The 12,059-nt window shown below is 46.7% G+C and overlaps 2 protein-coding genes across 2 annotated transcripts in view; one reads left to right on the top strand and one right to left on the bottom strand.

Annotated features, from left to right (window-relative positions):
- Positions 1 to 1,362: 1,362 nt before the first annotated feature.
- LOC120918743 lies at positions 1,363 to 9,523 on the bottom strand. The gene is made up of 2 exons (XM_040330480.1): positions 9,437 to 9,523; positions 1,363 to 2,411 (listed from the first exon to the last, which is right to left on the bottom strand). Exon 2 carries the CDS (start codon positions 2,396 to 2,398, stop codon positions 1,553 to 1,555), a length of 846 nt encoding a protein of 281 aa, XP_040186414.1. The 5' UTR covers positions 2,399 to 2,411; positions 9,437 to 9,523; the 3' UTR covers positions 1,363 to 1,552.
- Positions 9,524 to 11,619: 2,096 nt separating this feature from the next.
- MYBL2 (MYB proto-oncogene like 2) overlaps positions 11,620 to 12,059 on the top strand; it is a 46,947-nt gene continuing 46,507 nt past the window's right edge. The window contains exon 1 of the mRNA XM_040330479.1: positions 11,620 to 11,759. Coding sequence (XP_040186413.1) covers positions 11,740 to 11,759 — 20 coding nt within the window. The 5' untranslated portion in view covers positions 11,620 to 11,739. The remainder of the gene's footprint in view (positions 11,760 to 12,059) is intronic.

The raw sequence follows: 12,059 nt of genomic DNA, 5'->3' as shown, positions 1-12,059 counted from the left end.
CCATTTAAGCGAGACGTTCAATGGAGGTGCAACCCTGTGATCATTACACAATTATCTGTGAGGCCCGATTCACACTAGTGCGATGCCAGACATTGCATGCTATTTTGCACCGCATTGCTGTTCACATTATGCAATACGATTTCCGCCATGCAAACTGTATGGCTGAAATTGCATCTCATTTGCACCAAAATGGTGCAGGACCCTTTAGCCCACACTGGAATCAAATCGCATGGGTGTTTACACTTATGTGATCCGATTGCATACTGGCACATTATGACATTGCTTTTAGGGTTATCCCGATACCAGTATCGGGACCGATACCAAGCTTTTACCAGAGTACTTGTACTCGGGGAAAATGCTCCGATACTTTACCGATACCTGACTCTACTTCCATGCTCCTGTGTCCCCCCCTCCGTGCCGCTGCTGTTCTGCTCCCCCCCTCCGTGCCGCTGACGGCCTCTTTCCCTGCCTCCGTGCCACTGACGGCCTCTTCCCCTCCCCCCCCTCCGTGCCACTGACGGCCTCTTCCCCTCCCCCCCCTCCGTGCCACTGACGGCCTCTTCCCCTCCCCCCCCCCTCCGTGCCACTGACGGCCTCTTCCCCTCCCCCCCCCCTCCGTGCCACTGCCGTCCTGTTATGCTCCCCCCCTTCGTGCCGCTGCTTCCCCCCTCCATGTCCTTCTCTGTCAGAATGGAGAGCGGCGGTAGGAGTCGCTAAACCCAGCTCCAACCTTTTCTGAATGAACAGAGTCAGTGAACACTGACTCTGTCCATTCATATGACTGAGCATTGTAAACGGTTTACGATGCTTCAGTTTATGAATGGATAGGAGCCTCTGTCTCCTGTCCATTCATTTCCAGTGCAGCTGAGAAAGGGACTGGGGAATGTTTCCCTAGTCCCTTTCTCTGTCTTAAAGGGGAGATGTCAGAGGTCTGTTAAGACCCCTGATATCTCACCAAAGCCCCCCAACAGGGCTAATTAAAAAAAAAGAAAAAAATTGCAATAATAATTTAAATAATAATAATATAAATAATAATACATATAAAAAATAATAATAATAAAAAAAAAAAACACACACACTGACAATCCAACACCCCACCCCCCCTTAAAAAAAAAAAGAAAAAAAAAAAAAAAGAAGAAGAGCAGCAGGCTGATTGCATCTCTGTCCTCACTACTATCAGCATGTTTATTGTGACACATTGGCATGCAACACACCAAACTGGCTCACAGTCCTGTGTGCTAGGTCAAACTGCTCCATTTAGTATTGGCAGAAGAGGCAGTTATTGCTGGCAGTCATGGGTATAGTGTTTTGTAGTCTTGGCAAGTGGGGGGCAAAAAAAAACAAAAAAACCTGACCACGTAATAGCTTGATTCATTTACACTTTATTAATATACAAACTTTACATTGAAAAGCCTATACAATACATCTATAGGTAGCGATATACAATCACCATTATTTAGCAAGGGAGACCAAATCTTCCGGCATGATATTTTCTAAAGAGAATCCCTGAGCCAAAACCCGCTTTGAGGAATTTGTGCCCTTTATGGGTTATTTAAGTAGCCTGGGATCCAGCCGTTCCCTCAAGCTGCCTCTCTATAGGCTTGTCTGGAGACCCTGCAGCCAGCTGAAAACATACAGAGGGGGGTAGGCCTGTAACTGGGATTTCTGAGGCACTCAACTGGCGCCGATAACGGAAAGGCTGAAGGTAAGCGCGCCCTATGTCCTTGTGCTTGACACCTACCCACTGGGCAATAGGCGCAGTAGATGACTGGACAGCAGGCACAGCTGGTTCACCGTCACTGGAGGTATTTGGAAACCTCAAATCAGAGATGGAAACCTCCAGTGAAGGAGTATTTTCTTCCAATGCAGAATTTATTTCTGAGATCTCCCATAGCGGCGGGGCAGGTTTCTGCAGTGCAGATGCATTGAGCACTACTTCTGAATCTTGAAGTTTGGATGTGGTAAGATCGACTGCCAATGGATCAGATGTCTCCATGCCTTCCTTCTTATAAGGTGTGGACACTTTGCTACCATAGAAGATCCCCACAATGGAGTTATTAAATTGGCCAAGTTGTTCTGAAGCAAAGGAGGACTGTTCAAGAAATGGACCATCAGGATTCAGTGGGGAACGGCAGGCAGAGGAGCCAGCATCTTCTACACCCAACCACAGTTTTCGTCCTCCACCCACCATGGGTGTACCTTCCGACGTGGTCACAAAAAGTGGGGACTCCGTAAACTTGGGAGGCACTCTTCTGTCCCACTGACCTGGCTGCGATGGATAGGGAGAAGAGTTTCCTTGCATTGCAGCTACAAATCCTATGTCCATAATATCGGTCAGTGTGAGGTTAGAGTTGGACATGAAGGAGCTTGCCCCACTAGTATCCCAACCAGAAGACATTGTGTGTCGATCACTAGGAGAGAATGGCAAAGGTAGACAAATTAGAACTCCATTACATAAAGCCCCTTCAGAAAAGCAAAATATATGGACACAATGTCCAAACAAGACAATATAAAGTCAATACAGGTTTAGATTATAATTAACTACTTGCCGACCAGCCGCCGTCATTCTACGGCGGCAGGTCGGCTCTCCTGGGCGAGAGCCCGTAGTATAACGTTGGCTAATAGAGCGGCCACTAGGGGCGCGTGCGCGCCGCCGGAGGCTCGCTCGCCCCCCGACTCCCGTGCGTGTGCCTGGCGGGCGCGATCGCCGCCGGGCACACGCGATCACTCGTTACAGAGCGGGGAACGGGAGCTGTGTGTGTGTAAACACACAGCTCCCGATCCTGTCAGCGGGGAAATGCTGATCTTCTGTTCATACAATGTATGAACAGAGGATCAGTGTTTCCCCTAGTGAGGCCACCCCCCCCACAGTAAGAACACACCCAGGGACATACTTAACCCCTTCCCCGCCCCCTAGTGTTAACCCCTTCACTGCCAGTGGCATTTTTATAGTAATCCAATGCATTTTTATAGCACTGATCGCTATAAAAATGCCACTGGTCCCAAAAATGTGTCAAAAGTGTCCGCCATAATGTCGCAGTACCGAAAAAAAAAAAAAATTCGCTGATCGCCGCCATTACTAGTAAAAAAAATATATTAATAAAAATGACATAAAAATACCCCCTATTTTGTAAACGCTATAACTTTTGCGCAAACCAATCAATAAACGCTTATTGCGATTTTTTTTTACGAAAAATACGTAGAAGAATACGTATCGGCCTAAACGGAGGAAAAAAAAACTTTTTTTATATATTTTTGGGGGATATTTATTACAGCAAAAAGTAAAAAATATTAATTTTTTCAAAATTGTCGCTCTATTTTTGTTTATAGCGCAAAAAATAAAAACCGCAGAGGTGATCAAATACCACCAAAAGAAAGCTCTATTTGTGGGAAAAAAAGGACGCCAATTTTGTTTGGGAGCCACGTCGCACGACCGCGCAATTGTCAGTTAAAGCGACGCAGTCCCGAATCGCAAAAAGTTCTCTGGTCTTTGACCAGCAATATGGTCCGGGGGGTAAGTAGTTAATAGCCCATGTCTTGACGTACCTATTCACAACGAAAAAAATAAGTCAAGAGGAAAATAATCTCAAAGGCCTTTGGTGGCGATAGAATCCTGACTCCCCACTAGTTCTAAGGAGGCAGATCCACGTTGTGTACCTGTTCTGACATTACAATAGCTGCCATTGCTAACCACATTCTATATACGCTAGTTCAGGGGTTGACAAATTTGCTTGGAATCTAGGAGCCAGCTAAAGAAAAGTTAGGAGCCAGAAAACACACCCCGTCCCGACGAGCTTGCGCGCAGAAGCGAACACATACGCGAGCAGCGCCCGCATATGTAAACGGTGTTCAAACCACACATGTGAGTTATCGCCGCGATTGGTAGAGCGAGAGCAATAATTTCAGCCCTAGTCCCCCTCTAACTCAAAACATGCAACCTGTAGATTTTTTTTAAACGTCGCCTATGAAGATTTTAAAGGGTAAAAGTTTGTCGGCATTCCACGAGCGGAAGCAATTTTGAAGTGTGACATGTTGGGTATCAATTTACTCGGCGTAACATTATCTTTCATAATATAAAAAAAGAAAATGGGGATAACTTTACTGTTGTCTTATTCTTTTAATTAAAAAAAAGTGTAATTTTTTCCCCAAAAAAGTGCGCTTGTAAGACCGCTGCGCAAATACGGCGTGACAGAAAGTATTGCAACGATCGCCATTTTATTCTCTAGGGTGTTAGGATAAAAATATATATATATATATATATAATAAATAAATAGTTTGGGGGGTTCTAATTAGAGGGAAGAAGATGGCAGTGAAAATAGTGAAAAACAACATTAGAATTGCTGTTTAACTTGTAATGCTTAACTTGTAATACCAACGGCTCACCACCAGATGGCGCCAGTTCACAAGCCAAGTCGCCAGGACCCTATTTCTAGTCGCCATGGCGACCTGCCCCCCGGGATTTGTCGAGCCCTGCGCTAGTTGCTTGGCTATTGCACCAAACCTGTATTTCACAATCAATGATCTGAAATAATTACCAGTATGTGTGTAGCGCTCACCCCCGAAGGAGCCGCTGATTGATTTTGGGATCGGCAAATTAAGTTTCCCTGACATGGCTCCAAGGGGTGCGGTGGTAGAACAGATAGTGAGCGAATGTCCAGACAGCGACTGAAAAGTTTAATGCTTTATTTCCAGGCCAAACACAGCCAACATCAACATCAGTTTGGAAGGACAAGGTTGATGGAAAGGATAGGAGAGAAACTTGCGGTATCCGGCCTGGATATTGGATGGAGCAGTCAGTACTGCTCTGCATAACACCAACTTCTATAACACGTCGCCACTCTACTTACAGTGGGTAAAGTGCCCCCGGACAGACCCCTATGATAGGCCTGGCAGCCGAAGCGTCACTCTGAATTGTCTGGGAGGAACGAGTCTGTCTCACAGACCCGGCTCTAGGCCCTCTGCCACAGGCCAATTTCAATGAAGGACTTAGGTGAATAAAGAGCATCTCCTCCCAGCAAACTTCTTCCTAAACAGGTCCCCGGATGACAGCAATCATACCTGTCAGTGGTCCGGACACCCAATCCCAGACTGGGATTTTCTCAATAGATTCTGGAACCCAGCGAAGCACTGGGGTCCCCTTTCTCCTCAGGATGAGGGTCAAATGCAGTCTCAAGCTTTGGCCAGGCGGGCCGCGCTGGCGGGGTCCATGGATGCGCGTACCCTGAAGGTGGGCACATGACACCTGTCCCAGATATACTCTCCCCCAGCAGGCCTTGCAAGGGAAAACTCCTCTTAATTGGCTGCTGGGAAAGCTTGCTGTGCCAGAACCCCACTAGCGCCAACTGCTGGCACTGCATCCCTGAACCACAGACTGACCCAGTGGATAATTCTGGAACTATTGGCTGCTGGGAAAGCTTGCTCTGCCAGAACCCCACTAGCGCCAACTGCTGGCACTGCATCCCTGGACCACAGACTGACCCAGTGGATTATTCTGGAACGACAGAGGTTCCGGAATTTGGACAAGTCATGAATGGGAGCAACATAACTCTCCCATTCCCCATTAACTTTGGTGTAGTGCCCATGCTGAAAGCAAGGGGGCGCTACATGTGTATTAGAAAAGTCAGAAGAAAAAAAAAAATCCATATCTCTATAATTGTTCCAAGTCAGTGGCTCAAATTATTGAATCAAAAGGGTATAAATTACAGCCAAGCAACTAGCATTTTCAAAATAAGCTCCAAACACAGGCCAATGTGCCTGGATTTTTTGTTACAAGTCAGCAGTCTTCAAACTGTGGCTCACTGGTCAGATGCAGCCCTTTCCAGACATTTGGTGCCCTGTTCCTCCCATTGACTCTAATGGGGCCTAATCAGCAGGGCCGTCTTACTGAGAGGGCACCCCTGGGCACAGCCTGGGGGCCCCACGTGACCTGGGGCCCCATCAGAGCTGGACAAAAAGCTCCCCATCAGAGCTGGACAACTAGCCGGGTCCCCGGAGGAGTGTCAGTTGGTGTGTGCGCTCGAGGTGCGCTGAATGAGTAGTCGGCGGCGGCGCTCTATAGGAGTAAAGAAGTGAGGGAGGGAGCTTGGTATGGTGCATTTCTTCATGGCCATTCCTGTGTGTGCTGCGGATGTTCCGCGAGCGGCAAGTGACACGCCGAATCTGGTGGCAGGTGACAATGGCAGGTGACACACCGAATCTGGTGGCAGGTGACACACCGAATCTGGTGGCAGGTGACACACCGTAAAGTAGAAATATTGTACTTCCATTCTTGAGAGTTGGTGCGTAAATTGGGGCAACCTTGTAGGGGCCCATAGCATTACTTTGCCCAGGGGCCCATGAGGCTATTAAGATGGCCCTGCTAACCAGCAGGCCCTAGATCAGCGATGGAGAACCTTGGCACTCCAGATGTTTTGGAACTACATTTCCCATGATGCTCATGCACTCTGCAGTGTAGTTGAGCATCATGGATGACATAGATCCAAAGCATCTGGGGTGCCAAGGTTCCCCATCACTGCCCTAGATCATTTTACACACAAATCCTGGGGTGTTTGCTCTTACCAACTCCAGAGCATATTCAACTCCCCCCCCCCCAGGGGTTAGCCCTAACCAAGGCCCCTTTCACACATACGGATCTATTTTCACAGACTCCGCTTTTGCTCACGAGAGATCAATCCACTGAGCCGGCAGATGACAGGTCTGTCTCCACTCACTGTGCAGAGATGGACCCGTCAGATCTCCTCTATGGGGCGATCGGATGAAAACAGATCACCTGTCCATTTTCATCCGATCCGCAAGATGGCTGGAAAATAGGGCCTCCATCCGTCTGGATTTAGTGGAGCAGATGTCAGTGGACATGTCGCCGCTGACATTTATCGCTCCATAGGAGGTACATTGAGCGTCCGTTCAGGTCCACCTGAAAAACTGACAGAGGGTCCACATGTGTGAAAGGGGGTCTCCCCCCGACAATAAAAAAAAATAAAGCCTCTGCACAGCCACATCATTTATTTACAGCGTTCTGTGAATGTGAAAACTAAAAGTACCGACACCCTTTGCAGCTGTTGGCTCGTCATTCTCAATGAACTACCAGGGTGCTGTTGAGCGCTGTGGTAGTCTATTGATTCTGTCAGTGAGAAACTGCTTAACCACTTAAGGACCGCCTCCTGCACATATACGTCGGCAGAATGGCACATCTACGTCCTGTGCCAGTACCCAGCCGTGGGCGCGCTTCCGGGACCCGATCACCGCTGGAGTCCCGCGATCGGTCCTCGGAGCTGAAGAACGGGGAGAGCCGTGTGTAAAACACGGCTTCACTGTGGCGGCAGCATCGATCGTGTCATCCCTTTTATAGGGGGACACAATCGATGACATCACACCTACAGCCACACCCCCCTACAGTTGTAAACACACTTCAGGTCACACATAACCCCATCAGCGCCTCCTGTGGTTAACTCCCAAACTGCAATTGTCATTTTCACAATAAACCATGCATTTTAAATTTATTTTTTGCTGTGAAAATGACAATGGTCCCAAAAATTTGTCAAAATTGCCCGCCATAATGTCGCAGTCACGAAAAAAAAAAAAAAAAAAATTGTATAAAACTATCCCCTATTTTGTAAACACTATAAACTTGGCGCAAACCAACCGATAAACGCTTATTGCGATTTTTTTTACCAAAAATAGGTAGAAGAATACGTATCGGCATAAACTGAGGAAATTTTTTTTTTATCATATATTTTTGGGGGATATTTATTATAGCAAAAAGTAAAAATTTTTTTGCATTTTTCTCAAAATTGTCGCTCTATTTTTGTTTATAGCGCAAAAAATAAAAACCGCAGAGGTGATCAAATACCACCAAAAGAAAGCTCTATTTGTGGGGAAAAAAGGACGCCAATTTTGTTTGGGAGCCACGTCGCACGACCTCGCAATTGTCAGTTAAAGCGACGCAGTGCCGAATCGCAAAAATGGGCCTGGTCTTTTACCTGCATTTTGGTTTGGGTCTTAAGTGGTTAAGGCCAGACAGGTTACACTAACAGTCTGTAGGAGTCCTACATGGCACCCCCGATCTGCTGATTGTGGGTGCAATGCTTTCCAGGCTCATACAAAAAAAAAAGTGCATTTATTATGTCAATTTTTTTTTAACCGCCACTAGCACTTATACATCAACAGAATGGCAGGCACAGGTACGTCCCCTTTAATTTGCCGCACACTGTTGAGAGCTCCGTGCCCGTGGGACCCACAGACTTGATGTCCGCCTGTGCCCCGTGATCGTGTCACGGAGCTGAAGAACGGGGAGATGCCAGTGTAAACACAACACCACCCCGTCCCTCCCCTGACTTGTCACTGATCAAATACTCCCTCTTATCAGGAACAGCGATCAGTGACGTGTCAATCGTAGCTACGCCCCCCACAGTTAGAATCACTCCCTAGGACACACGTAACACCTTCAATGCCCCCTACAGGTTAACCCCTTCACTGCCAGTGTAATTTTTCCAGTAATTAGTGCATTTATATAGCACCGATTGCTGTAAAAATGGCAATAGTCCCAAAATGGTGTCAAAAGTGTCCGATGTGTCATAGTGTCGCAGTCACAATAAAAATAGCTGATCGCCACCATCACTAGTAAAAATAATAATAATGATAATTAAATAATAAAAATGCCATAATACTACCCCCCCCCCCCTACTTTGTAGACGCTATAACATTTGCGCAAGCCAATCAATATACGCCTTTTGAGTTTTTTTTTTATCAAATATATGTAGAAGAATACATAACAACGGCCTAAACTGAGGGAAAAAAAAAAATATATATATATATATATATATATATATATATATATATATATATATATATATATATATATATATATATATATATATATATATATATATATATATTTTTTTAACAAACATAAAAAAAATAAAAACCACAGGTGGTGATCAAATGCCACCAAAAGAAAGCTCCATTTGTGTGAAAAAAAAATAAAAACACCCACACAACACCCCACACGTCAATTTTGTTTGGGAACCACATTGCACAATCGTGCAATTGTTAGTTAAAGCGACGCAGTGGCGAATCGCAAAAAAGTGCTCTGGTAAGGAAGGGGGTAAATTCCTCCAGGGCTGAAGTGGTTAAAGCAGAACTTCCACTTTTGGGTGGAACTTAAGAAAAAAAAATAAACAAAACTACATATTTTTGCAGGATTAAAAATTAAGATGTGCATTTCTTCTCACAGGAGCCTGCAAAGCATCAGGCGCCTGCAAACATGTCCTCCATCTTTCTACCTGCGCCTCAGTAATGTTAGAAAGATGGTGGAAGCCTCAATGGACTACAAGTATTCTGATAGGGGCACTTGGAATCCATTGAGTACTACAAGCCATTGGCTACATACAGGCAGATCATGAGGTGACTTTGTACCTCAGCCCCTAACACTACCTACCTCAGTGCTGCTCTCTGGGAGAAAAGCAAGGCCTCTACCAGAAACACACACCTACCCTCAATTTATAGGAACGTTTGTAATTACTCAATCAGATACAGCTGCTCATTTGTACTCAGTAGGCATGTCATAGGACTGTTTCAGGCCTAAGGCCTTATTAACCACTTCCATACAGGGCACTTATACACCTTCCTGCCCAGACCAATTTTTAGCTTTCAACGCTGTCGCACTTTGAATGACAATTGCGTGGTCATGCTACGCTGTACCCAAACTCAATTTTTATCATTTTGTACCCACAAATAGAGCTTTCTTTTGGAGGTATTTGATCACCTCTGGGATATTTATTTTCTGCAAAAAAAAATGACCGAAAATTTTGAATTTTTTTTTTTTCTATTATAAAACATTGTAAATAAGTACGTTTTCTCCTTCACTGATGGGCACTGATGGTACTGCACTGACGGGCACTGATAAGGCGGCACTGATGGGCACCGATGAGGTGGCACTGATGTGGTGGCATTGATGGGCACTAATATGCGGCACTGATGGGCGGCACGGATGGGCACTGATAGGCGGCACGGATAGGTGGCATGGATGGGCTTGGATAGGCGGCACGGATAGGTGGCACAGATGGGCACAGATAGGCGGCACGGGTGGGGAATGATGGGTGGCACGGATGGGCATAGATGGGCACTATTGTATGTGTTTTACTAATGGATGCCAATCAGTGCCAAACAATGCCTGCCAATCAGTGATGCCCATTGTGGGCACTGATTGGCATCCATTGCGGCACTGATTTGCATCCATTTTTTTGTGGCCTTTCAAAATTTGTTAGCGTTTTTTTGCAATAGCTTTAACCCCTTCCATACAGGGCATTTTCACCCCCTTCCTGCCCAGACCAATTTTTAGTTTTCAGCGCTGTTGCAGTTTGAATGACAATTGCGCGGTCATGCAACCCTGTACCCAAATGAAATCTTTATGTTTTTCCCCCCACAAATAGAGCTTTCGTTTGGTGGTATTTGATCATCTCTGCGAGTTTTATTTTTTGCGCTATAAACAAAAGAAGAGCGACAATTAAAAAAAAAAAAAAAAACACAATATTTTTTAATTTACACGGCTTCAGGCATGCGACTGCATCTCGGATCGATCCGACAGGCGTACGTCTTAGTACGCCGTCGGATCGTAGATGCATTTTTATGCAAATTAGCTAGTCACGGCGATCCACGAACGTACGTCCAGCCGGCGCATTTTTTTACGTCGTTTGCGTTCGGCTTTTTCCAGCGTATAGTTAAACCTGCTATTATGAGGCGTACTCAATGTTAAGTATGGCCGTCGTTCCCGCGTCGAATTTTTTACGTTGTTTGCGTAAGTCGTTCGCGAATAGGGATTTGCGTAGAATGACGTCACCGTCTTAAACATTGGCTTGTTCCGGTTTCATTTCGAGCATGCACACTGGGATACCCCCACGGACGGCGCATGCGCCGTTAAAAAAAAACGTTGTTTACGTCGGGTCACGACGTATTTACATAAAACACGCCCCCATTACATCCATTTAAAATCTGCGCCCTTACACCGCCAAAGATACACTACGCCGCCGTAACTTACGGCGCAAATTCTTTGAGGATTCTAAAAAAAAGTTACGGCGGAGTAGTGTATCTTGGATACGCTACGCCCGGCAGATATATGCGCCGCGCTACGTGGATCTGCCCCATAGTTTATACTATAAAAAAATAATTGCTGTGCGCTGCTAAAGTGTTCCCCCGGGTTTGACTTGATGAAAAGGTGCCAACCCTAACACCCATACCACCAAGCAAATTGTTTCCCCCCTTTTATTTTATATATATATTTGAAACCCTTTCACTTGTGAATTTATGAATGAAACACGGTCATGGTACACAAGCACACACCTATCAGGAGCCCTGACACCTGCTAGACTCGTGTTTATTTCCGGTGGTGAGGCAATGACAAGAGACGCCATAAAAAGTCACCACAATTGTCCACAAAATATCCACATGGATTCTCGGGCTCCCCCTACCAGCCGGAGGCTGAGAACGCCCCGCCCCTTTGAAAGGCGCGCTACATACCCCGCCTCGGTCACTGATTGGCTGTTAGCACGTGCGTTTGGCTCAAGCCCTCCTTCAGCCCAACCCCCCCCCCCGCTCCCGCCAGCTTGTTGGCGGAGGTTGTTGTAACCATGACGTCATGGCGTGTCCCCCCTACCCCGGAAAGGGCTGGCTGAGGCTGCGCGCGCAGCGGGCGGGAGATAGGAAATAACAATAACGCCCGAACCTGCCGCTCCGGCGGTAGAAATGTCTCGGAGAGGACGCAGGTAAGATGGCGGCCTCAGGCGCATGCCCGAGAGGTCATTTATAGCGCGCGGGTGATGTGGGGATCACTTATTCTGAGGGGGAGGGGCTGGCATTGCTCGGGGAGCCCTGAGTGACCCGTATGTTGCCCGTCAAGGGGGCTGAACACCGGGCCTGCACCCGAATCTCACCCCAGTACACCCCGTGTGTATTGTGCGGGCCTCTAATGGACCACACACCCGCCTGAGGAGACCCACCCCCCTCTTATTATCCCTTCCCCCACAAACCTGACACCCCAACAGCTGTGTCCCCCCCAACAGCTG

The sequence above is a fragment of the Rana temporaria genome, chromosome 12, assembly GCF_905171775.1.
Source record: "Rana temporaria chromosome 12, aRanTem1.1, whole genome shotgun sequence".
Lineage (NCBI taxonomy): Eukaryota > Metazoa > Chordata > Amphibia > Anura > Ranidae > Rana > Rana temporaria.
This window is presented reverse-complemented; position numbering and strand designations above follow the sequence as displayed.

Coding starts and splice junctions, on each gene's coding strand:
- LOC120918743 (XM_040330480.1), bottom strand. CDS start 2,398: ATGTCTTCTGGTTGGGATACTAGTGGGGCAAGCTCCTTCATGTCCAAC.